A 25,258-nucleotide genomic window follows, 5' to 3' on the forward strand; every position below is an offset into this window, starting at 1 on the left:
CCCCTGCATCGGCAGGCGGACTCTCAACCACTGCGCCACCAGGGAAGCCCTACCATTACTTTTTTTTTTTAATATTTATTTATTTGGCTGCACCGGGTCTTAGTTGCGGCATGTGGGATCTTTGTTGCCAAGTGCGGGATCTTCCTTGCGGCATGCAGGATCTAGTTCCCTGACCAGGGATCATACCCAGGCCCCGTGCATTGGGAATGCGGAGTCTTAACCATTGGACCATTACTTTTTTCTTCACCCTAACAATAACACCTGTGAAATGATAGGTTTGGTATGTAGTTCAATTTCTTTCTAAAAATTTATTAGGGACTTCCCTGGTGGCGCAATGGTTAAGAATCCACCTGCCAGTGCAGGGGACATGGGCTCGATCCCTGGTCTGGGAAGATCCCACATGCCGCAGAGCAACTAAGCCCGCATGCCACAACTACTGAGCCCGCATGCCACAACTACTGAAGCTTGGCGCCTGGAGCCCGTTCTCCACAACAAGAGAAGCCACTGCAATGAGAAGCCCGCGCACCACAACGAAGAGTAGCCCCAGCTCGCCGCAACTAGAGAAAGCCCACGCGCAGCAATGAAGACCTGCAGCCAAAAATAAATAAATAAAATACAATAAATGTATAAAAAAATAATAAAATAAAAATTTATTCAAAGAACACATACAGAAATGTTCAATGCCACCACACTTTCGGAAATGCTGGAGTAGAATTGGCATCAGGGAGTCCCACCAACCTCTCTGCCTTGAGACCTTGGCTGGACACACTTCTCAAGTTCTAAATTTATTTCCCAATCAGTAAGAAAGAGACACTATACTATCTACAAGTATTAGTTACTAGTCTTGTGAGTGGCTGAAGGTAAGTTCTTCCTGGAAGACACCCAGGGACTTTTGTCCAGGCACCTCTGATCACCTACAGTGGTGAGTGAGGGGAGGGCAGAGAGAAGGCAGGACACGGTAAGGGTTACCTCTAGGCTGGGCATCGGCCTCAGGGCAGTGCTGGGAAAACCTCTCTTGGTGGCAAAAGCCTGTGAAGCTCCTGCCCTCTCCACCATCTCCCTGGGCACCTCAAGAAGGTATGAACATGGTGTTCCAGGGCCTTTCCCCCGCAGGAACCACCCACTCTCCTGGGGGAACAGTGAAAACTTCCGGGAGAAAAGAGGAGTCAGGTGTCAGGCCTCTACGAACTTCAGCTGGCTTTTCGGGCTCAAGGGAGGGAGGGCAAAGCAGGAAGGAGCGGTATGGCGCTTGGGGAGAGCCAGCTGGTCCACCGCTAGCCGGAAACTGGGGGTGGAGAGGCGCCGGCCCGGCCCACACCAGTGTCCCAGCTCCAGGCTGGGCCTGAGAGGCCGGCAAACCCCACCCCACTCCTCTGGGCACCTCGTGGCCCAGGCGGGTTTGTTTATGAATCCAGCTCCCTCCACCCCCAGCCCGGCCCTCTGCCCGCCCTCAGGGTGGCCCCAGTACCGTGGGAGGGGGAAACCGGGCCAGCCCCCGCCGGCACCCCTCCGGTCCCCTCCCCTTTCCTCCTCTAGCCTCTGCTGTGGGTGCCCCGGCAGGGCAGGTCCTTTTTATAGACCTGTTGAACCAGTCGGGGCCATTCTCCTTTCTGGGAGTGGGAAGCTGGGGTGGTGCAGCTCTCTTCTCAGCTCTGTACTCCGGAGGGGTCTCAGGGCTTCTTCCCCAGGAGAGGAAGGAGAAAAGGAAACTGCTTCATTTTTGGTTAAAAGAGGAAGTTTTGTTTTGTTTTGTTTTGTTTTTAATGCTGAACTGCCAGGCAGTACCCCAGTCACCCTGGGGGTGCAGAGGTCCGGGTGGCGGTGGCGATGGGGGTGACTGGTGAGGGTAACTTGGCAGTAAGCACAGGCTTCCTTCCAGGTCTGGTGAGCTGAGGAGCCTGAGGGGGTTGGATATTTGAGGGAGGGAAATGTTTTGATTATGTGTTTGTTTTAAGCTGGAGTCCCTAGGGGTCAGATTTAAATGTTCAGTGAAGCTCTCTGCTTGTTCACTGTGGGGTCCAGGCTCCTCTCTGAGCCTCCCTGGTGACTCCAACTTGCCTCCTCTAGCTGTCAAGAATGCAGATGGATCGTGTCTCTCAGCAGTTTCTATTCCTCTTTCCCACCATGCCTGAAACCACCTCTACTTTTATTTGCCAAAGGGTCTTAAAGGTGCAGGGACCATCAGCTTGGTTTACAGTCAGGCCTGTCTTCTTGCAGTCTTCTTCAGAAAAGAGAATATTCCAGAAGTTTGGGCCAGAGTTCAGCTCCAACAATAACTAAATTGTGTTCTTGACTATACCTCCCAACTCTCAGACAAAAAACTCCTCCCCGGTTCCCCCAGCCTTTCTTCCTCGTCCAGGGCCTTCAAGACCACCAGAACCACCGACTAGTTGCCGGACTGGAAGAAGGCCTTCCAAGTACCAGGCAGAGTCTAGGCAGGGATGAACCGTGATGCATCTCAGGTAAGGAAACAAAGCCGGCAAAGATGCAGAATGAGTCATTTTAAATAATAATAATAGTAAAGAATATCTGTAGCCTGTCTCGGATTTTTCATCAACATTTTCATCTGGGCTTCTCAAACAGAAAGAAACCCCTTCTTGTTAGAGTTCTTCTTAGTTACTTGCCTTTGCAGGGTCCTGAAAAGACTGAAGGGCGTGTTGTGATGATCCATTTAGCTCCTCCAAGTCACCATTGCCTTGCAAATGACCTGAGCGTGCATAATGTGAAATATCTAGGCTTGTTTTCCTGTTCAGAGAGCTAGAATGTAAAAGTTTATAAGACCGTTGAGACTTAATTTTCTTGTCAGGGACTATTTTTCTTTCCTACACTCTTTTATCCTAGAGAAGGTAGGACAGGTAAATGAAATTTTAGTGTGTTTTGTTCTTAACAGCTGTAGTTGAGAGCTTACTGAGAGGGAGGTTACAATGATGGTACAAAAGGAGAATTTTGAATCATTTGTGTATTTTAATTTGTAAAATGTTCCCGCTACCAGATTGCTAAGTGGGAAATTGCTAGAATCAAAGAGCAGCTTCAAAATCAGTTTTAGGGCTTCCCTGGTGGTGCAGTGGTTGAGAGTCCGCCTGCCGATGCAGGGGACACGGGTTCGTGCCCCGGTCCGGGAAGATCCCACACGCCGCGGAGCAACTAAGCCCGTGCGCCACAGCTACTGAGCCTGCACTCTAGAGCCTGCGAGCCACGACTACCGAAGCCCGTGCGCCTAGACCCTGTGCTCCACAACAAGAGAAGCCACCACAATGAGAAGCCCATGCACCACAACAAAGAGTAACCCCCGCTCGCCGCAACTAGAGAAAGCCTGCACACAGCAACGAAGACCCAACGCAGCCAAAAATAAATAAATTAATTAATTAATTAAAAAAAATTAAATTTGTTCAGGTTTTCACAGATGAATTGGACAAGATGGATCATGTCCATATGCTCTCAGGAACTATCAATAAACAAGCTTATGTCGAGGACATCCCTCACTAGCCAGGATCTGAATTCTGTCTTGTCCTGGAGAAGCAAGGAGAGAGTATTGTGAAAAGGATGGTGGCTCTTGAATTTCTGAGTCTAAATCTAGGCCGTTTTTCTCACTACGTGGAATAAAATCAAACCCTAGTCCCCATTTCAGGTTTAGACCAGCTTAGAATTGTTGGAAAAAACACAAGCGTTGGAACTAAACAAAACAGTCATAATTTAATTGAAGTATCTGAGCCTCAGGTTTCTCATCTGTAGAAGAGGATGACAATTTCTTAAATTGGTTGAAAGGATTAGACAAAGCACGTGAAAAGTTCAGAGGGCTGCTCCACGTTGTTAGTTCCTCCTCCCTCCTCCCCAGAAAGTTTGGGTGTGGTCCTTTGCTAAATACACTAAACAGCTGTTGGAATCTCCAGAGCTTGGTTTACAAAGATGAGTAATACAGCTTCTTCCCTCCAGGAAGTTTCTTTCCTTCTGGAAGTTTCTTCTCTCCAATTTCTTCCCTTAGTGTTTCTTAAACTCCGATTTAGGGACTAATCACCTGAAAGAGCTATTTAAGAATGCATATTCTCATGCCCCACTCTAGAGAATCTCATTTATTAGGTCTGAGATGGGGTCTAGGAATCCACCTTTTTAAAAAAGCAGTCCAGAGGATACCAATAAAGACTCTGATATTATATTTTGAGAAACTTTGACCTAGGGAGAGATGCTATTAATGGAAATGTGATGTTTTATAGGAGTATGATACCATTTGAGCTGTTCTGGAAGTATGGGCAGGATTTTTTTCAGGAGTTAGAAGGTAACAATAAAAAGCTTTTTTAAAACTAAATAAATTTGGGACTTCCCTGGCCATCCAGTGGTTAAGACTCCACCTTACATGCAGGGTGTGCATGTTCAATCTCTGGTCAGGGAACTAAAGCTCTCACGTGCAGTGGGGTGTGGCCAAAAATTAAAGTATTTTTTTTATTAAGCCCATTTTTATAAATGGTTATACAAGGCATTGCTTTATTCACTTAAGAATTTATAGAAGACTTTTTGTGGGACTATTCTGGGTTGGAATATGGCAGTACAACCTATTAGCTTTGTGATCTTGGGCAAGTTACTTCCCAGCCTCAATTTCTTCACTTATAAAATACATAATATCTCTAATACTAATATCTTCCTTATGAGAATGACATAAGGAATGCAAGATACCTAGCTGACCTAGGCACCTAACACTATAGGCTTTCACCTTCAGGCCTTGCCCAAAACAGCAAGAGGTCTCAGTTTTGGGGGAATCCAGACTTCAAAACGTGACACTATCAAGTACTGAATTGCAGGTAATGAAGTGCCAACATATAACATACAAGTGAGAAAGAGAATGACCTTGTCATGTTATTGACAAACCACCCAGGCTGCCTCCACCAAAACTAGGATACAGGAGAGGCAGAATGGGAGACCAGAAATTCAGGTGTCTCAGGAAAGATCTCCTTTAACCTTTGTAGTTGCAAAAAGCAGGAACTCTATCTTGCTAGCTTGCTTTTTGCTTAGACTGTATTTACAATTAAAGGGGGCGGGGGGGGGGGAGTGGCTTACAGAATCTTGACTCTGGGAAGTTCTCCAACATGCTTTAGTCTTCAAAGGGAAGCTCTTGAAAAGTTAACCCGCCTTAAGTTAAGTAGCTAGCACCTCTGTCTGGGGGGAATTTAATAAAAGGGCGTTTGCTGCAGTCACAAAGACCGTTCAAATTGGTCAGCACATTATTAACGGAATGTGTGAACACCCTCCCCAGATTTCGTTGCGCTTCTATCTACAGGGCTTACACCACATTCAGAGGCATCCGCTTGCCTGTCCGCCCACCCGGGGGAGAGTGAGACTTGAGAAGTACTTTTAAGAGCGGTTACATTAAGACTCAACCGAGCCCTGGTGTCAAGGCAGACCTACGTGCCGAGTAGCTCGGCCCTGACACTTGTTGGGCTGCACGGCTCCGCTGAACCGTTGCTACCTAATCACGGCGAAGACGTTAGCTGAGGAGGGCCAAAATGGCGACGGACTCCTCCTGGCACAGCCCTGTTCCCTCCCGGCTCTAGTAACGCCCATTGGTTAAGTTGGAGGCGGTGCCAGGCTCCCCCCGCCGCCTCATTGGACTGAATGACTGAGGGAGACGCCAATTCTCCTCTGCCCACTCCAGGTTCCTGCCCTCAGAGCTCACGCGGCGTTCAATTGGCTTTTATTCACGTCAACTTGCGTCCTATCGTGTCTCTTTTCAGTGTTAATCCAATCATAACTTTCCTGGCTGCCCGCCTGATTTCTGACTGGTTTTGATCAGTTTCATCCTATCCCATTCCTGTCTACTTCTTACCTCCTCCCACCAGGACTTTGCCCAGGCACGTCCAGAGTTCTGGTTGGTTGTTGTTCTGTCAGTCCAATGAAAGCTCTTCCTATCCCTACCTCTCAGGGAGCCCGCCGGGCAGTTGACTGGCTTCTTTTCAAGCCTATCAACTCTAGTTCCCGCCCACCTTCACTTCCTGCGTCTTTCATTGGCCTTTAAAACTGAGAGGGCGCTCTTTTTGGGCGGACACCTCGCACGCAACTTTGTCTTGCACGCCTTAAGAGTGCAAGCGAGTCTTCCCATTGGGCAACCTACCCGTCTTTTTTCTGCAAGTCCCTCCTTTCTCCCTCCCTCATTGGGCGGGGCAGCAGTGAAGGGGCGGGGCCTAGGCCGGGCTTGTGGCGCGCTGCTCCCTCCTCCTTACCCCCCCCCTCCCTGTCCGGTCCGGGTTCGCTTGCCTCGTCAGCGTCCGCGTTTTTCCTGGCCCCCCCCAACCCCCCCGGACAGGACCCCCTTGAGCTCGTCCCTCGGCTGCCACCATGAGCGGTAAGGATGAGTCCACTCCAAGCTTAGGGGTGGGAGGGGAGTGAGGGGGCGCGCGCGAGGGCCGACCGGGCGGTCCCCGCCGTAGGGGGGACGGGCGGGAGGCGGCGGCGGCGGCCTTGGTCCCGCCCGGGGCGGAGGGAAGGGAGGGAGAAGGGGCAGTGGCGGGGCCTCCGCGGAGGAGGGGGATGGGCCACCCGCCCCGGGGGAGGGGGCAGCGTGGCCTCGCCCGCCCCCTGCCCGCCCCGGCCACGGGGGACGGGCCTTACCCCCCACTACTCGGCCGCTCGCCTGAGGCTCCTCCTGCCAGGGGCTGGAGCCGCGGGGGCGGCCCGAGCAGTGCAGGCCCCGCCCGGGCCAACCGCCTCCCTGGTCCGCCCTCTGGTCGCCGCCGGCCCCCGGGCCCCCCCCCCCCCCCCGCCCTCGCTTCCCCCCCCCCCCCCCCGCAAATTACCCCTCCCCCCTACCGTCCCGCCCTTTCCACGCCCCTCACCCCGAAACCGCCCTTTCACTCTAGGGCCCGCCCTGTAGCCGCCCCGAAACGCCTGATTTCTAACGCCTGGACCTCTTTAGCCCCTTACTAGTATTCACAGATGTTTCCCCACTCAAACTTTTTATCTGTTCTTTTCCCCTTTCTCTTCCTTTCCTCTTGTTACTTTTTACACTTGAATTTTTCTTTTTCCTTATCTCCTTTGACCCTACTTTTAGCTCGCTTTCCATCCACTCACGTGTTGTTCTGTGCCTTACCTATCCTTTTTTTCCCCAAGATACTTTTAAACTCTTTCAACATGCCCACCGACCTTCACATTTCCTATATCAAAAGCACCTTTTCAGTGTTTTCTGAGTTTAATTTTGTGCAAGGGAGAGTCGAGGCCCAGTTTTGGCACCACCTAGCCTAGTTTACATCCTACTGGTCCTACAACTGTTTCTTCTCCCCCAATCCTTTTTTTTTTCTTAATACTGGCGCGTTTCACCTTCCTGTTAGTCATTTCTGTTTCATCACAGCCTCCTTTACCCTTCCTCACTTTACCCTTTTCCTTTCTCCAACTTTAAGTTATTTTCAAATTCTTTTTAGACCAAGATCACTCCATGGATGAAATGACAGCTGTGGTGAAGATTGAAAAAGGAGTTGGTGGCAATAATGGGGGCAGTGGTAATGGTGGTGGTGCCTTTTCTCAGGCTCGAAGCAGCAGCACAGGCAGTAGCAGCAGCAGTGGAGGAGGAGGAGGGCAGGTAAGTGATGATCTGGACAGAGTGGGGAAGGTGTTGAGAGGATGTAAATATTCGTAGATGATTGTCTTACTTTTCATAGGAAAATATTTAAGAAAGGGCTGAACTTTTATAAATAGGGAAGTAAGCACAGAGAGACAAGTAGCTTGGAGATCCCCCAAATGAGAATTTCAGCAGTATAGATAGGTCAGCTTTTTGTTTAGGTTTTTTTTTTGTTGTTGTTGTTTTGCTGTTTATATTTTGTGTACTACCCCCTGGGCTGGCAGATGGGTGTCACTAAAGTAACTCCTTTCCTCTCCTTTATTTCTGGCCAGGAATCCCAGCCATCCCCTTTGGCCCTCCTGGCAGCAACTTGCAGCAGAATTGAGTCACCCAATGAAAACAGCAACAACTCCCAGGGCCCAAGCCAGTCAGGGGGCACAGGTGAGCTTGACCTCACAGCCACACAGCTTTCCCAGGGTGCCAATGGCTGGCAGATCATCTCTTCCTCCTCTGGGGCTACCCCTACCTCGAAGGAACAGAGTGGCAGCAGTACCAATGGCAACAATGGCAGTGAGTCTTCCAAGAATCGCACGGTCTCTGGTGGGCAGTATGTTGTGGCTGCCACCTCCAACCTACAGAACCAGCAAGTCCTGACAGGACTGCCTGGAGTGATGCCTAATATTCAGTATCAAGTAATCCCACAGTTTCAGACCGTTGATGGGCAACAGCTGCAGTTTGCTGCCACTGGGGCCCAAGTGCAGCAGGATGGTTCAGGTCAGATACAGATCATACCAGGTGCAAACCAACAGATCATCACAAATCGAGGAAGTGGAGGCAACATCATTGCTGCTATGCCAAACCTACTTCAGCAGGCTGTCCCCCTCCAAGGCCTGGCTAATAATGTACTCTCAGGACAGACTCAGTATGTGACCAATGTACCAGTGGCCCTGAATGGGAATATTACCTTGCTACCTGTCAACAGCGTTTCTGCAGCTACCTTGACTCCTAGCTCTCAGGCAGTCACGATCAGCAGCTCTGGGTCCCAGGAGAGTGGCTCACAGCCTGTCACCTCAGGGACTGCCATCAGTTCTGCCAGTTTGGTATCATCACAAGCCAGTTCCAGCTCCTTTTTCACCAATGCCAATAGCTACTCAACAACTACTACCACCAGCAACATGGGAATTATGAACTTTACCACCAGCGGATCAGCAGGGACCAACTCTCAAAGCCAGACACCGCAGAGGGTCAGTGGGCTGCAGGGATCTGATGCTCTGAACATCCAGCAGAACCAGACATCTGGAGGCTCACTGCAAGCAAGTCAACAAAAAGAGGGAGAGCAAAACCAGCAGACGCAGCAACAACAACAAATTCTCATCCAGCCTCAACTAGTTCAAGGGGGGCAGGCCCTCCAGGCCCTCCAAGCAGCCCCACTGTCAGGGCAGACCTTTACAACTCAAGCTATCTCCCAGGAAACCCTCCAGAACCTTCAGCTTCAGGCTGTTCCAAACTCTGGCCCTATCATCATCCGGACACCAACAGTGGGGCCCAATGGACAGGTCAGTTGGCAGACTCTTCAGCTGCAGAACCTCCAAGTTCAGAACCCACAGGCCCAGACAATCACCTTGGCCCCAATGCAGGGTGTTTCCTTGGGGCAGACCAGCAGCAGCAGTACCACCCTTACACCTATTGCCTCAGCTGCTTCCATCCCTGCTGGCACAGTCACTGTGAATGCTGCTCAACTCTCCTCCATGCCTGGCCTCCAGACCATTAACCTCAGTGCATTGGGTGCTTCAGGAATCCAGGTGCACCAGCTTCCAAGCCTGCCCTTGGCTATAGCAAATGCCTCAGGTAAGGCTTGAAATCTTTTGTATTTATCTCCAGAGCTACTTAGCATCCCAGCTGAAACTATTGAGTCTAAAGAAGGGAGTAGAATCTTTTGAGGGTAACACTTTCTTGAAGGCAAGTCAATTAGAGAAATAGCAATGATTCTACGTCATTTGGAACTGACTTAATGGAACCTTTTTTTCTTTTCCTCAGTTAATCTGATGAGAAAGGAGCCCTTCTGGGCAATGTCCCTGGGGTCTCTGTACTTTCAGTGCCTTTGGTGCTACGGAACAAGGGTCGGCAAACTTTTTCTGTAAAGGGCCAGACAGTAAATATTTTAGGCCTTGTGGGCCACGTGTGGTTTCAGTTACATGTACTTTTTTGTTTGGTTTTTGCAAGATTTTAAAAATACAAAACCATTCTTACCAGTGAGGGCCTTATTTGGCCTGAGGGCTCACCCCTGCGGGGATAGGAATTGATTATAAACTTAACCTATTTGTAGGGCAGTTATTAAATCATCAGATACTTCTTATGTACTGTAAGCAAGGGAAAAGTGATGGATTCCAAAGGACTTTTCAACAAAATAAGTTCCCTGGTTAATCTTTAGTTAACCAGAAGAGCGTACCCTCTGAGCTAGCAAGGTTTAATTTTTCAACTCCTACTTACCTTGAAAGTACTTATGTGTATTTTTAATAAGCTTCATAGGTGATTCTTTTTTTGTTTAATTAATTTATTTTTTGTTTCTTAGGCTTCCTAGGTGATTCTCATACTTCCTATATTAGAGAGCCACTTCCTAGTCTGCTTTGAAAGTAGTGTGTGGTTGAGAAGGGAGGGGCGAGAAAGGGAGTGGGGACCAGAATGGAGTTGGGGAGGTGGAGCTGAGAGGAGTTGGGAATCAGGAGAACTTTGAAGGGGAAAGAGTCGTCAGGGAAGAGGTATATATTGGAATGTATGTTGAATCAGTTGATGCTACTATTCAGTCATTTATTTTGAACTATGTTCACTAGTATTGGTTAATTTGAAATTTAAAACATTTATTTTAAAAGGTGAAAGTTAGTTTATTTAGAATTTATCATTTTAAATTCCATGGTGATGGAGCTAATCTTTAATACAGCACATTAGGATACATACACATTTTTATATTCTGGCATGATATATACAAGTTATGATGGGAAATAGTTTAATACCACCAAACTTCTACTTCTGTTGGAATATGTGTGGGTTTATTAACTGTTTACTTTTATTATAGAGTTCTCATTCCGTTTAGACTGGTTCTTATGTAAGAGAGGATAACAAATAGGCAACCATATTTCCTGCCTCTTGCAGTTTAGGAAAATCTGTGCTGGGGAGGTCTGCTCAAGTTCCCTACTTTCTTACAGTCTTGTAGTGTGTTTAAAATTAGTACATTTTGAGCCTTAACAGACAGTAATTTTCTTAGTGAATTGGAGATCTTGGAATAGAAAGTTAGAGCTGGAAGGGACCTGAGAAAATCGTCTCATACAACTGCCTTATTTTCTAGATGAGTACTTTGAGATACTGGGAAGCACTTAAGTGATGAGACTACTTGCTGTTAGTTCTAGTCTGGGGCATTCATTACCTGTTAGTTTTAACTTGGGACATGAGAAATCCTTTAGACTGTTTAAAATGTTTTGGAAAAGATATTTTTGTTTCTTTGAAATTTAAGGCTCTAGAGCTGGCAAGTTTTTTATAGGCTAAAAATTATGGGAGTAGAAATGGGAAAAGTTTAATAAAAACTGAACCCAACAGCCTGGAAAATTAGACACTTTCTGGGTAATCTACATTTGTGTGTTTGTTTTCTCTTTGCTCTTAGGTGGTTGTATCCAGCAGTTTTGCTCTTCAAAGGAAAGCAAAACTGAGATTGTTCTAGTTAGTAATAATTTGGATCCTTGCAATTTTTAAACGGTTTATAACTTCAGCTCTAAGGAACAGTTCTGAGACACTTTCATTGCTAAATCATGCTCTGGGGAAGTCTGCCATTTACTATGTCATAAGATAGGGCTACCGACCTAGCTGTTACTGATGGTCTCTGAGCTCTAGAAAATGCATGCCTTTTTGTAAGGTAGCAGCAGTTTGTCATTCACTAAGGAGAGAATGAGGCTCTGAAAGGCCATTTTGTGAGAGTTGAGATTGCTTTATTAATAGTGGTTTCTGAAGATACATGTTTCTTACTTTCTGGTTAGTCATACTTGTGCAACATTTTTTTCCCCTTCAATTGATCTGACTTCAGCCTTAATGAAAGATAATAAAGTCATTTCCTGGAAGCTTAGTGCTCCTTAGCTGTTGTGTGGCTGCTACAAAGTGTCTCATATATAGTTATTTCTGATATATGGTTTTTCTGGTATATAGTTATTTTATTAGAAAAACTCAACCTCTTGGCAGTATGATGTAGTGGAAAGAGCTTTGGATATGAAATCACGTTGTAAGCTACAACATACAGAGAGGTAGGTAGATAGCACTCTGCAAAGTGAGACATTATTATTACATGGTTGTGGAAGACTGCAGCTTAGTATGTTTACTTTTCTTTCTTTTTTTTTTTTTTTTTTTTTTGGCCACACTGCACAGCTTGTGGGATCCTAGTTACCCAACCAGGGATCTAAGGAACCCATCCCCCCCCCCCCCCCCCGCCCCCCAGCAGTGGAGGCAAGGAGTCCCAACCCCTGAACTGCCAGGGAATTCCCACATTTATTACTTTTTAAAAGTAACGTTTAAAAATCTTCTAAGCTCTCATTTTGACTTTCACTATGTTTGTTTGCTTGAATATACAGGCAAAGGCACAAACTTAGAACCAAATAAGCCCGCCGTCTCTGTATTCCTGTTTTTCACAGCTCTGCCCCTGGTGGGTGGTAGTGAAGAAGAGACCACCCAGTAAACTGAGTTTAGTTTCCAGACAGTGAAATGATCTATAGGCTCTTAGTTTTTGTTGTTTTTTAAGTTAGCAGCTTTTTTTTTTTAAATCAACACCCTTTCCCCTTTATCAGCACCCTTTTCCCTTTCATTTTCTAGTCATATGCTCAAAGATCGTGGTTTTTTGTTTTTTTGTTTTTTTTTTTAAGCTTAAAGCTTCAGATTTTTTCTCAGCCACTGCTAAATCCAGAAAACTCTTCCCCCAGGTTGGGGAGGGGCCTGGTTTTGAAAGACTTAGTTTGGATGACTTTGTGGGAGTTCTGCCTAATAAAGAGTGCAGGGGTGGGCTTTGGCAAGAGAATAGAGCACATTTCCTTGATGGCTATAATTCACTCAAGAAGCAAATTTCAGGCACTAAAAATAAAAATTTCACATCTGCTCAGTTTTATCGGGGTCAGGAAAATGTCTCCTCTTAGAAGTTAAGTTGAATGCGATACCAGAGTTGGTTTGCCAAGTGTCGCTAAACTTGGGGTCAGATTGCTGAGACCTAATTTGTTAAGAGAGTTTGTATTTTAGACTAGTTCATTTGAACATTAGTGATAAGTAGGTTTAGAGGATTTAAATGTGTTCAAAATTAACATTCTAGTGCAAAAGGTCATACAAGAGAATTTTCTATTTTAAAATAATACTTTTATCAAATATAAAATGTTTCTGCATCATTTGTTGTATCTAATATTATATTTGATTCTTAGTGTGATTTTTTAAGTGCTTTTTAAACGAGTTCAGTTTAAGTAGAAAAGGTCTCCTTTAAAACCTAGGCGCCTTGATTGATTTGAAAAGACTGAGAAGGCAGTCTTGAGACCTTTTCAATTGCTCCTATTTATTCATTCCAGTGGCTTTCTGTCAATGACGTCATTGTTAAATCCTGTTGCATTGTGTAATGTGGCCATTTTAGTTCTTAATTAAATAACGAGCACCCTTGCACAAGGGTGCCTAGTGTTTCAGAAAAATTTAGTATCTGTTCTCATATCTCCCTTTCCCTTTAATTGTTCTACTTTGTAAAGTAGCATATAAATGTTGGCACTAAAAATTTAGTTCTGCTCATTCCTTGCTTCTGATTGTTTTGTTTTCCCTCCTTGAAAATGTTTTAAATGTAAGATGAACATCTGTAGAAAAGCTTTATTACATAACGCTTTGTAAGTTACTGGTTGGGTGTCTGTAAACATTAATAGATAATAATTAGTTGAAATTTTTCAGTTTGCTGTTTAATTGAAAAACAGGCATATTTTTCATATTTCATACAGAAGGGATATCACAATAGTACTATCCCTTTCTGTAACATTTAGCATTATTATACAGGCCCTGGTGAGTTCTGAAGCATTATTTAAAAGGTATATGCCACACTATGACTACATTGTTAATACTATTCTAGGTTTTAAGAATTGGGCCCCTTAAAAGACCCTGAAAAAGTTTCTGAAGAAAGTTTTTTTCTTCAGAGTTGGTTGCAAATCTGGGCTGTAATTTGAATTTATACTTTTCCTTCCAGTGTTTTTTAATTTTAATTAATTATTTATTTATTTAAAAAAATATTCGTTTATTTATTTGGCTGCTCCCAGTCTTAGTTGCGGCACGGATCTCTGTTGTGGTGTGCAGGATCTTTAGTTGCAGCATGTATGCGGGATCTAGTTCCCTGACCAGGGATCGAACTTGGGCCCTCTGCACTGGGAGCGTGGAGTCTTAACCACTGGACCACCGGGGAAGTTCCTCACTCCAGTGTGTTTTAAACTCTTGAGTGGCTTATGGAAACTGCATAGTATAACTCGTTTGACAAGTTGGGCGTGCCTGTCTGATTTACTATGAATCCTTCTCACCCTATATCTGTGTGCAAAATAAATAATAATTTAATGATTTCAAAGAAGCGGTTAAAATATAAAATATCCAGGTCAAGACAAAGACTTGCCCATTACAAGATGAGAGAACTCGGTTAAAAATCTACATCTCTGAAGGAATTCCCTGGTGGTCCAGTGGTTAGGACTCGGCTCTTTTCACTGCTATGGGCCTGGGTTCATTCTCTGGTCAGGGAACTGAGGTCCTGCAAGCCGCAAGGTGAGGCCAAAACAAAAGAAAAACAAAACAAAAAATCTACATCTCTGAAAAAAAAATTTTAAACGGTTTTCACAGGAAATCAAATATTTGCTGCAAATAATCTAAGTAAGGTTAAATGCTATTGAGATGGATCATTTCAGATTATTCCATATGTTCTTCATTAACTTGACCCTGTTTGGATTGCTTAGAAGGGGGGTGAGGATCCCCTCCAATTCCCTCCTTTTTTTAAAAAAATATATTTATTTGGTTGTGCTGGGTCTTAGTTGCAGCAGGCGGGTTCCTTAGCTGCAGTTCGTGGGCTTCTTAGTTGCGGCATGCATGTGGGATCTAGTTCCCCGACCAGGGATCGAGCCCGGGCCCCCTGCATTGGGAGCATGGAGTCTTAGCCACTGTGCCACCAAGGAAGTGCCTCCAATACCCTCCTTTTGGAAACCTAAGGTGTAGAAAGATTCAGTGACTTGCCAAAGGTCACTGACAAAATTTACAGAGTGATAGAGGTCTTCTGACTTCAGATCAGTATCCTTTCCACTACACTACTACTCTCTCTTTTTTTTAAATAAATTTATTTGTTTATTTTTGGCTGCGTTGGGTCTTTGTTGCTGCGTGCGGGCTTTCTCTAGTTACGGTGATGGGGGCTACTCTTCATCGTGGTGCATGTGCTTCTCATTGCAATGGCTTCTCGTTGCAGAGCATGGGCTCTAGGCGCACGGGCTTCAGTAGTTGTGGCTCGTGGGCTGTAGAGCGCAGGCTTAGTAGTTGCGGTACACAGGCTTAGTTGCTCTGCGGCATGTGGGATCTTCCCAGACCAGGGCTCAAACCTGTGTCCCCTGCAATGGCAGGCGGATTCTTAACCACTGCGCCACCAGGGAAGTCTGAATTTTAGCAAAATTTATTGAGCATTTATTGTGTGTCAGATGTGTTAGGCTCTTGGAATTCATTGAAACAGGTATGTTCCCGGGCCTTCTTGGAGCTCCAGTTGCTGTTGCGTTATAGTTACCTACACTTAGTGCAACGAGAAGCCCGCGCACCGCATTGAAGAGTAGCCCCTGCTCATCGCAATTAGAGAAAAGCCCATGCACAGCAACAAAGACCCAACGCAGCCAAAAATAAAATAAATTTATTTAAAAAAATAAATAAAAATGCTGTCATGTCCTTTAATACTTGTTTTTACTTTTACTTATAATTTTGGCTCAAGTTTGTAAAAGAAGATGCATGGACACAAAAAAAAGAAAAGAAGATGCATGGAAAGAGGAAAGAGATTTGTATATATATTGTGATGTACTTAATGATATTTTTGCTTGGTTGCTGTTAAATCCCTAGCATTTATGTAGTTTTAGGAAAAATTGATTAAAACAAAAGAATATGAAAAGTAATATAGATATTTTTAAATAATTATTTTTAGTTGTGGTAAAAACCACATAATATAAAATATACATACCATCTTAACCATTTTTAAGTGTACATACAGTTCAGTGATATCAAGTATATTCACATTGTTATGCAACAGATCTCCAAAACTTTTTCATCTTACAAAACTGAAACACTACCTATACCTATTAAAATCCAATTTCCCCCTCTTCCCAGCCCCTTGCAGCCATACAAAGTAGGTTCTACTTTGTATTTCTATGAATTTGACTACCTTAGATACCTCATGTAAGTGGAATCATAGGGTATTTGTCTTTTTGCAACAAGCTTATTTCATCTAGCATAATGTCTTGTAAGCTCATCCGTATTGCAGCATGTGACAGGATTTCCTTCCTTTTTAATGCTGAATAATATTCCATTGTATGTATATACTACATTTTCTTTATCCGTTCATCTGTGATGGCCATTTGGCTTTCTTCCACCTCTTGGCAATGGTGAATAGTGTGGCTGTGACTTGGGTGTGCAAATATCTCTTTGAGATCCTGCTTTCAGTTCTTTTGGATATATACCCAGAAGTAGGATTGCTGGATCATATGGTAATTCTATTTTTAAAAATTTTTTCATTTATTTATTTATTTCTGGCCGTGCTGTGCGGCTTGCGGGGATCTCAGTTCTGCGACCAGTGATTGAACCTGGGCCCCGGCAGTGAAAGCGCCAAGTCCTAACCAGCGGAACGTCAGGGAACTCCCAAGTAATTCTGTTTTTAATTTTCTGAGGAAATGTATTTTGTAGCTTTGCTTTTAGCTTCTATAAACAAAGATTTTAAAAAACTACATTTCCATACTATGTTTTCAGTTAGAACTACATTTTAAGCTTTTTTGTCTGATTATAAGATTATTTCCAGATAAGATTATTTACAGATTGCCTATAAGATTATTTCCAGATTTCGTAATCTAATGGAGCAAGATCATTAATACACTATAGCTGATATCCAGCTGCTTTTACATTATTTAAATACGGATATTTGTAATGTAAGATGCTTAAAATGGAGCTCAAGGATTGAGATTTGAGACAGGAATTATTACCGTTTAAGATTGCACATGAAAAATTGTCATGATAGGGAATTCCCTGGCGGTCCAGTGGTTAGGACTCCAAGCTTCCACTGCAGGGGGCGTGGGTTTGATTCCTGGTCGGGGAACTAATATCCCACAAGCTGTGCGGCACGGCAAAAAAAAAAAGGGAAAAAAATTGTCATGATATACAATGTTTTTTTTTTAATTTAATTTTATTATTTTTATTTTATTTTAATAAATTTATTTTATTTATTTATTTTTGGCTGCATTGGGTCTTTGTTGCTGCGCGTGGGCTTTCTCTAGTTGTGGCGAGCAGGGGCTACTCTTCATTGCAGTGCGCAAGCTTCTCATTGCAGTGGCTTCTCTTGTTGCAGAGCACAGGCTCTCGGTGCGCGGGCTTAGTAGTTGTGGCTCGCGGGCTCTAGAGCACAGGCTCAATAGTTGTGGTGCATGGTTTAGTTGTTCCGTGGCATGTGGAATCTTCCCAGACCAGGGATCGAACCCATGTCCCCTGCATTGGCAGGTGGATTCTTAACCACTGTGCCACCAGGGAAGTCCTGATTTTATTATTTTTTTAATACAGCAGGTACAATGTTGTTTGTTTTTTTTTTTAAGGGAAATTGGGGCTGGATTGTGAAGGGTCGTTTATTATGCATTTCTTTTTTATATTTATGTTATTTATTTATTATTTTTGGCTGTGTTGGGTCTTCGCTGCTACACGCGAGCTTTCTGTAGTTGCCTGAGCGGGGGCTACTCTTCTTTGCGATGCGCAGGCTTCTCATTGCGGTGGCTTCTCTTGATGCAGAGCACGGGCTTTAGGCATGTGAGCTTCAGTAGTTGTGGTACGCAGGCTCTAGAGCGCAGGCTCGGTAGTTGTAGCGCATTGGCTTAGTTGCTCCGCGGCATGTGGGATCTTCCTGGACCAGGGCTTGAACCTGTGTCCCCTGCATTGGCAGGTGGATTCTCAACCACTGCACCACCAGGGAAGTCCCCACATTGTATTATTTTTAACTGAAATGTGGAATTCAGATGCATCCAGACTTAAATTACTGATGGTTCTTTGATTTATTCCTGAAAACATTCTGATGAATAATTGACTTAAGTCTTAAAATTTTATTGCAATAACCAGAATGGAGACATTATAAAGTATTATCATATTACATTATCTAGATGGGTTTTACCATAAAAATTTAAGAAATAGGCATTTAAACTTTAAGAAATAGGCACATGTAATAAGGGTTACGTGAAATAGGCACTTTCATTTCCCGTACTTCTTTCCTAGCGTTGAAAATTTTTACTCCATGGACTGTTTGGTTTTAATCATAGCTTTGCTTGCAAAGGAGTTTGATGCTGTTTAAAAGTGGTACCACCCAAGAAATTGGTCCCTTTCCAAAAAGCTAAGCCTCAAACTTAAACAAACTTTTCATTTTTTTAGCTCCATAAAGCGTCAGTATTATAGATAGTATTGTCCAGAATGATTCTCTTAATGAGAATGTTACTGAAGGACTACTAATGTTGCATCATCTGAAGACCCCCTCATAAAAGCAAGGTATCCCAGGACCACAGTAGAGCAGATGGTTTGGAGATACCTGGCATTGTGCTCAGCATGCTCTACAATATTGTACCTAGAGGAAACAAAAATATAAAGGTTATGTTTGGAAAACATGAGCTTCTGTTCAGAAGTCAAGTTCTAAGGCTTTTCTAGTTCTGGTTCAAAACCACCATCAGGCCCATGCAGCTGCCTTCTGAAACCTGAAATGGAGGCTGAAAATGAAAGCTACTGCTGCACATGAATGGTTCTGTTTATAAATGAGTCACATTGTGTCATGTCTCCTGTTTTCTTATACCACCTCCACACCACCCCCATTTCTATTCCCAACCTCCCGTGAGATGTTGGTGCTATTGAACAAACACAGGCACTCGCTAAAGAGTACTGTTTTTTCTTTTTTTTCCTGTTTGCTATGATGCTGTTAGGAGGGAAAATGAAATGACTCTTTGAAAGTACAATATAAAAATACACAAAATTGTTGGGAGATTGGGAACAGTTGTTGGGAAAAGTTTTTCTACTTGGTTAGTACTCTTCTGGATGGGAAGTTATAGATGACTGACTGTAAATGGGATCTTAAAGCCAAAATACTGCGGTTTGTTTTTTGTTTTAAATACTGTTTTTGCAGATGAACAAGTCTCACATCCTGTGTAGTATAAGATTGAACAGTTTAGCTGGATGAAATAACTCCAGCTCTGAAACTAGAAGTAATTGAAAATCCTTTGTGAAAGAAAAAGAAAGTTTGTCCTGAATGAGATATTCAGTGTAGACAGGGGAGTGATACACTAGGATCCAAATCATAACTTTGCTTCTTACTGGCTATGTGACTTAGGGGAAGTTCTTCATCCGCTATGAGCTGAGGTTTCTTTATCTGTAAGAGAGAGTTAGTTAGTATTAATATTTACCTCCATGGGATTATTAAGATTAAATGAGGTAGAGAACATGTGAGAGCACATAATAGGTGCTCAACACATATTAGTGCCCACCTCTCAATAAAAGTTCTGTCTTCCATCCATTTAAAAGTAGGATTTTAATCACTTAGTTGAAGGCAGCTCTTTCAAGTTGTTGTGTCTAGACCTTCACGTTCTTTCTCACCCATTATGTTTCTTGTCCATTGGTGTAGTCATTGAACTACCACAACTGCCAAAGGAAGTAAATTCCAACCAGTATGCTTTGTTCTTTCATAAACCATTCTAGTAAAAACAGTAGTTGACAGTAGAGGTTTTTAAGATTACCCATGGATTTTCTGTTTCTTCATCTATCGTTGGCCTGGTTATGAACTTGATGTAGACTGTTTGCTAGAAAAACATTCTCCTTGATGAACACTTTGCTGACACTTCATATAATGATAATTAGGTTTCTCAATTTCTGTTTCAATGAATCATTTTTCTGTCCCTATTTTCTTAAGAGTTGTTTGGTTTTCTGTACATTAAAACAATTTTATTTTTTCCTTTTACCTTTCTAGAACTTTGTTTTACTCAATCACTGTTTTACTTCCTTTTGTAATCTCAGCTAATTCCTGTCTCACCTATCTCACCCCCACCCCCCGAGAAAAAACTCAACACTTCAAAAATGATTGTGAAATAATTTAAGACATCTAGGCAGGTGTAAAGGATAATACAGTGGATATTCTTTTACCCATATCCCAGGTCACAAAATGGTACATTATAAATATTATTAAAGCTCACAAGATTTGTCTGCCCTTCTAAAATTTTTTATAATTGCTGCTGAACTGTATGTTTTATCAAGTAATGGTTGTGTGTGTAAACTCACTTGTTTTAATCTTCTGTCGCAAAAGGAAAGTAAAAAATTGAGAAACTGGTTAGGTCTGAACCGACTCAATTTAGTGATTTTGGAATTTCTTGACTTCTGTTCATCTAAGAACAAGGATGATTATAGCTGCTCAGTTCTTTCTGGTGATGTAAATTCACAGATGTACAAATACATACAAACAAATATCTAAGACATTTGTTAGCTGCTCTTTGTACAGTTTTAGGTATGTCAGTGTTTTAGATCTTAAATGCCTGAAGGGCAGGAACCACCTCTGTTTTTCTTTATACAGAGCATGTTTGGTACCATAAACATATAGGTGCAGAATAAATGATCTAAAGGGAGAACGCTGGTTACGCACACTGCTATGTAAATTACAGTTTCATTGTGGGAAATGGGGAAATTCAAAGCATTCACTTTATAAATATCTATAGAGCTAAAATTAGAAAACTTACCTTTGAGGATAGGAAAAAAATATTTTATTTTTTTGGCCATGCTGCGTGGCTTATGAGGTCTCAGTTCCTGAGGGATTGAACCCAGGCCAAGGCAGTGAAAGCCCAGAATCCTAACCACTAGGCCACCAGGTAACTCCCTAAATATCTTTTTAAGTAACCTGTTTAAGTGATATTGGTAAAAACATTAAACAATGCAAATAATACTGAAAGTAAAGTAAATATTATTCAAATAATAATGAAAGTAAAGTAAAAATTTATTGAACATTAACTATCCAAAGAAAATCACTGTTGAAATTTTGGTGATCATCCTTCCAGATATCTTTTTGTACCTTTGTGTACAATTTACAAAGAAGTCTGCATATTGTTTTATGAAGTAGAATCATACTATTCACAATTCTCCATAATCTTATATTTACTGAATAGAATATCATAAACATATTTTCCATAAATAATAATAAATATACATCTACATCATCATTTTAAATGATTGTATGGGAATTCCTTAGTATGTTTGTACTAGGATATGCTTAACCCTACTGATATACTTTTTTTTCTAAAATTTCACTGTCATAAGTAATGTTCTGGTGAATATTGTTGTTTATACTTTTTAGATTAAAATTTTGTAAGTGAGCAATTCTACTTCTAGGTATATTTCTAGGAGAAATGAAAATGTACATCCACACAGAAACTTGTACACAGATGTTTGTAGCAGCACTATTCATAATACCCAAAAGGTGGAAACAACCTAAATGTCCAATGGATAAACAAAAGTAGTATATCCATTTCATGAAATATTATTCAGCCATAAAAAGAAATGAAGTAGTGATACATGCTACAATGTGAATGAACCTGGAAAACATTCTGTTAAGTGAAAGAAGCCAGACAAAAAAAGGTCACATATTGTATGATTCCATTTATATGAAATATCTAGAATAGGAAAATCCATAGAGACAGTGATTGCCAGAAGATGGGGTAAGGGGAGAATGGGCAGTGATTCGTTAATGGACAGAGGGGCTTTTCTAGGGTGATGAAAGTTTTGAAAATAGAGGGAGGTGGTAGTCGCACAACATCGTGAATGCACTAAATGCCACCTAACTGTACACTTTTTTTTTTTTTTTTTTTTTTTTTTTGCTGTACGCGGGCCTTTCACTGTTGTGGCTTCTCCGATTGCGGAGCACAGGCTCCGGATGCGCAGGCTCAGCGGCCATGGCTCACGGGCCCAGCCGCTCCGCGGCACGTGGGATCCTCCCGGACCGGGGCACGAACCCGTGTCCCCTGCATCGGCAGGCGGACTCTCAACCACGGCGCCACCAGGGAAGCCCGACACTTTGTTTTAATAATTCTTCCTTTATGAAAGTTTTAATATTTTCCCTTATTACTACTTAAAAAATTTTTTTCCCTATTAGTCTCTTATTCTTTCAGATGAATTGGACATATTTTGTCAGGTTCCCCTAATAAAATCTTTTGGAATTTTTATTTTGATTGACTCATACTATACTTTCATTATTTTCTTATTGATCCTACACATTTCTTGCTAACTTTAAGCTTCGTATTGTATAGTTTTCGTTGCTATTGCAAATAGGATCTTTTCTTCCATTTTATTTCTAACTGGCTCTTATTTGTATATAGGAAACCTATTGACTTATTGTGTGTTAATTTTAAAATGGCTGTATTACAATCTTATTGCTTTCAATAATTGTTAGTGACTTTCTTTAGTGATTTTTAGTTATTTTCCAGGTATACTGTCATGTCATCTACAAATAATTTTACCTACTCCTTTTTAATATTTGTACCTCATTTCATTCTTGTCTTTTTAAATAAGAGTCACAATAGTAGGGATCCTTGTTTTATATTTCACTTTCAGAGGGGTGATTTTAAATTACTGCATAATATTATATCAAGTTGTTTGCCACAGTTTATTTCTCTTTTGTCAAATACTCAGGCAGTTTCAAGATTTCCTGTATTTTAAATATAGAATATAATAGAACATATAGTTTTCTCATTTTATTTATTTATTTATTTATGGCTGTGTTGTGTCTTCGTTGCTGCATGTGGGCTTTTCTCTAGTTGCAGCTAGCTAGCGGGGGCTACTCTTCATTGTGGTGCGCGGGTTTCTCATTGCACTTCTCTTGTTGCGGAGCACGGGCTCTAGGCGCACGGGCTTCAGTAGTTGTGGCATGCGGGCTCAGCTGCTCTGCGGCATGTGGGATCTTCCAGGACCAGGGCTCAAAGCCGTGTCCCCTGCATTGGTAGGCGGATTCTTAACCACTGCACCACCAGGGAAGTCCAGTTTTCTCATTTTAAATCATTTTCTTAGAATAAGTCCTCAAGAGTATGTTAGCTGATTCATTTATTACATAATCAGTATTAAAAGAACAGAACAGAAAACTCAGAATACGTTAAATAAAATGCATACACCTGAATTATTCATTGCCATATTAAGCAAAAGTTGAAGGAAACCAGTTTAGGAAAAGGAATTCACAAATGCATAGATGAACATCTGTATATTTTCATGGAGTAGCATTTCCATCTTTTATTCTTTTGTCATACTGTCATTGACAGTTTAAAGCTGTGATGTGTTTCTGTAACACTAGATATAAATAGAGTATCTGCTTAGTATTTATCTAGTAAACTGGACAAATTAAGACAAGGAGAAGTCTAATTCTCATATTAAAAAGTTACCTTGGGGTTTATGCTTGGGAGGTTTAAAATGTCAACTGGGGGCTTCCCTGGTGGCGCAGTGGTTGGGAGTCGGCCTGCCAGTGCGGGGCACACGGGTTCGAGCCCTGGTTTGGGAAGATCCCACATGCCGCGGAGCAACTAAGCCCGTGAGCCAAAACTACTGAGCCTGCGTGCCGCAACTACTGAAGCCCATGCACCTAGAGCCCGTGCTCCGCAAGAAGATAAGCCACCACAGTGAGAAACCGATGCACCGCAACGAGGAGTAGCCTCCGCTCGCCGCCACTAGAGAAAGCCCGTGTGCAGCAACGAAGACCCAACGCAGCCAAAAATAAATATAAGTTAAATAAGTAAATTTAAATAAATAAATAAAAGGTGCCTTCTTGAAAAACAAAAAAATGTCAGCTGTACTGTATCAGATTATATAATTGCACTGTGGGTATAAACTTAGAGAGCCCTATCATTAAAAGGTACCCAATATGTAGGTGCCTATTTACATTGTCACTTCAGGGATCTCAGGATGGTATGGATCTGAAGAGTTAACTTCCTTTTTTTTTTTTTTGGCCCCGCTGAGTGGCATGTGGGATCTTAGTTCCCCAACCAGGGATCGAACCTGCACCCCCTGCATTGGAAGCGCAGAGTCTTACCACTGGACCTCCAGGGAAGTCCCCTGAAGAGTTACTTCTTAATATTAATTCAGATTTTTATGCTTAATGTTACTGTATTATGTTATAAATATATAAAGTTTATTTGTGCAAATAAATAGTAATTGAGGGGAAGATGAAAAGGATAATAATAGTTAATTTGTTGTGATGGTAGAATTTGGGATATTTTCACCCCCTTTTTGGTTTTCATTACTGTTAATAGTACTATAAATATTTTTTAGACTGTTATTTACAGAACATGATAGATGGCTACTATTATTCATTTTTCTTCAGGCCCTACTAGAGAAATTAATTTGGTCTTGTTAGCGAAAGCCTCTAGTATACTTGAGTTTGAGGTACTTATCTTTACTATGTACATCTCTACTTTGCTTCAGCATTCTTTCATGCTTTATCATCAAACAGCATCTCCTTGCTATATTTTATCTAGGAAAATTTCTGAAAACGTGAAATTTTATCCACAGCTTCTTTCTCCTTTCAGAAGTATACAGTGTATTCAGAACAGTTATTTCTGCATTACTAATCAACCCCAGGCTATTTTTAATGGGAATTATGTATAATTTGAAGACTTCGATATGATTATCCTTTTTCAGTGGTAAATCCAGTGGTTAGAAACAAAATATTAGATTACTGTGCATTTTATTCTTTGTTTTACAGTATTTATTGCTGCTGTTTTAAACACTAATGATACAATTTGGTGTTACAACTCCCCTAGGTAAATTCAAAAGAACATACTGTGGGTAGTAATGGTACATGTGTAGATGGGAGGAAAAAAACATTAAAAGTCACATTTAGCCTTTTTATTTTCTTAATATACGGTGACTTACTGAGTACCTCCTAAGTGCCAGGAACAATGCTAGGTATGCTGTATTTTAATTTTTATTAGTTATCCCAGTATTCTTTTTGCCATTGAGGAAAGTAAGGCTCAGAGAGGTTCCTTGGCTAATAAGTGGTGAAACCAGGATTCATACCTAAGTTTGTCCAACTGCACCATTATAGTGCATTACAGTGTATGTAATGGCCCTTATTAATTTTAATCATCAGAGGCTCTCAGTAATTTAAAATGTCAGTTGAATATGAACAGTTCGAAAGTCAGTCAAGGGAATTCCCTGGTGGTCCAGTGGTTAGGATTGTGTTCATCTCTCCTTTAATCAGGGCAGTGATAGAGGCATGAAATAAGTCCAAAATTAATTTTTCTCATTCTCCTATTTATTGTATCACTTTCGTGTTCTTACTAAACCAAACGACTGTATTCTCTTTTTTTTAAAAAGGGTGTCTTTTAAAATTTTTTATTATTTTTTAAATTCTTATTAAAATTTTTTTTTTGGCTGGGCCGTGCAACTTGCAGTAGCACGGTGCCTCTATCACTGCCC

General features: G+C 42.2%; 1 protein-coding gene across 1 annotated transcript in view; it reads left to right on the forward strand.

Moving 5' to 3' along the window:
- The first annotated feature begins 6,226 nt into the window (after positions 1 to 6,226).
- SP1 (Sp1 transcription factor) overlaps positions 6,227 to 25,258 on the forward strand; it is a 41,607-nt gene continuing 22,575 nt past the window's right edge. The window contains exons 1-3 of the mRNA XM_029204940.1: positions 6,227 to 6,331; positions 7,404 to 7,561; positions 7,873 to 9,388. Of these exons, the coding sequence (XP_029060773.1) occupies positions 6,325 to 6,331; positions 7,404 to 7,561; positions 7,873 to 9,388 (1,681 nt within the window). The 5' untranslated portion in view covers positions 6,227 to 6,324. The remainder of the gene's footprint in view (positions 6,332 to 7,403; positions 7,562 to 7,872; positions 9,389 to 25,258) is intronic.

This window comes from Monodon monoceros, unplaced genomic scaffold, assembly GCF_005190385.1.
Source record: "Monodon monoceros isolate NGI ecotype Baffin Bay Population unplaced genomic scaffold, NGI_Narwhal_1 Super_Scaffold_6, whole genome shotgun sequence".
Taxonomy (NCBI): domain Eukaryota; kingdom Metazoa; phylum Chordata; class Mammalia; order Artiodactyla; family Monodontidae; genus Monodon; species Monodon monoceros.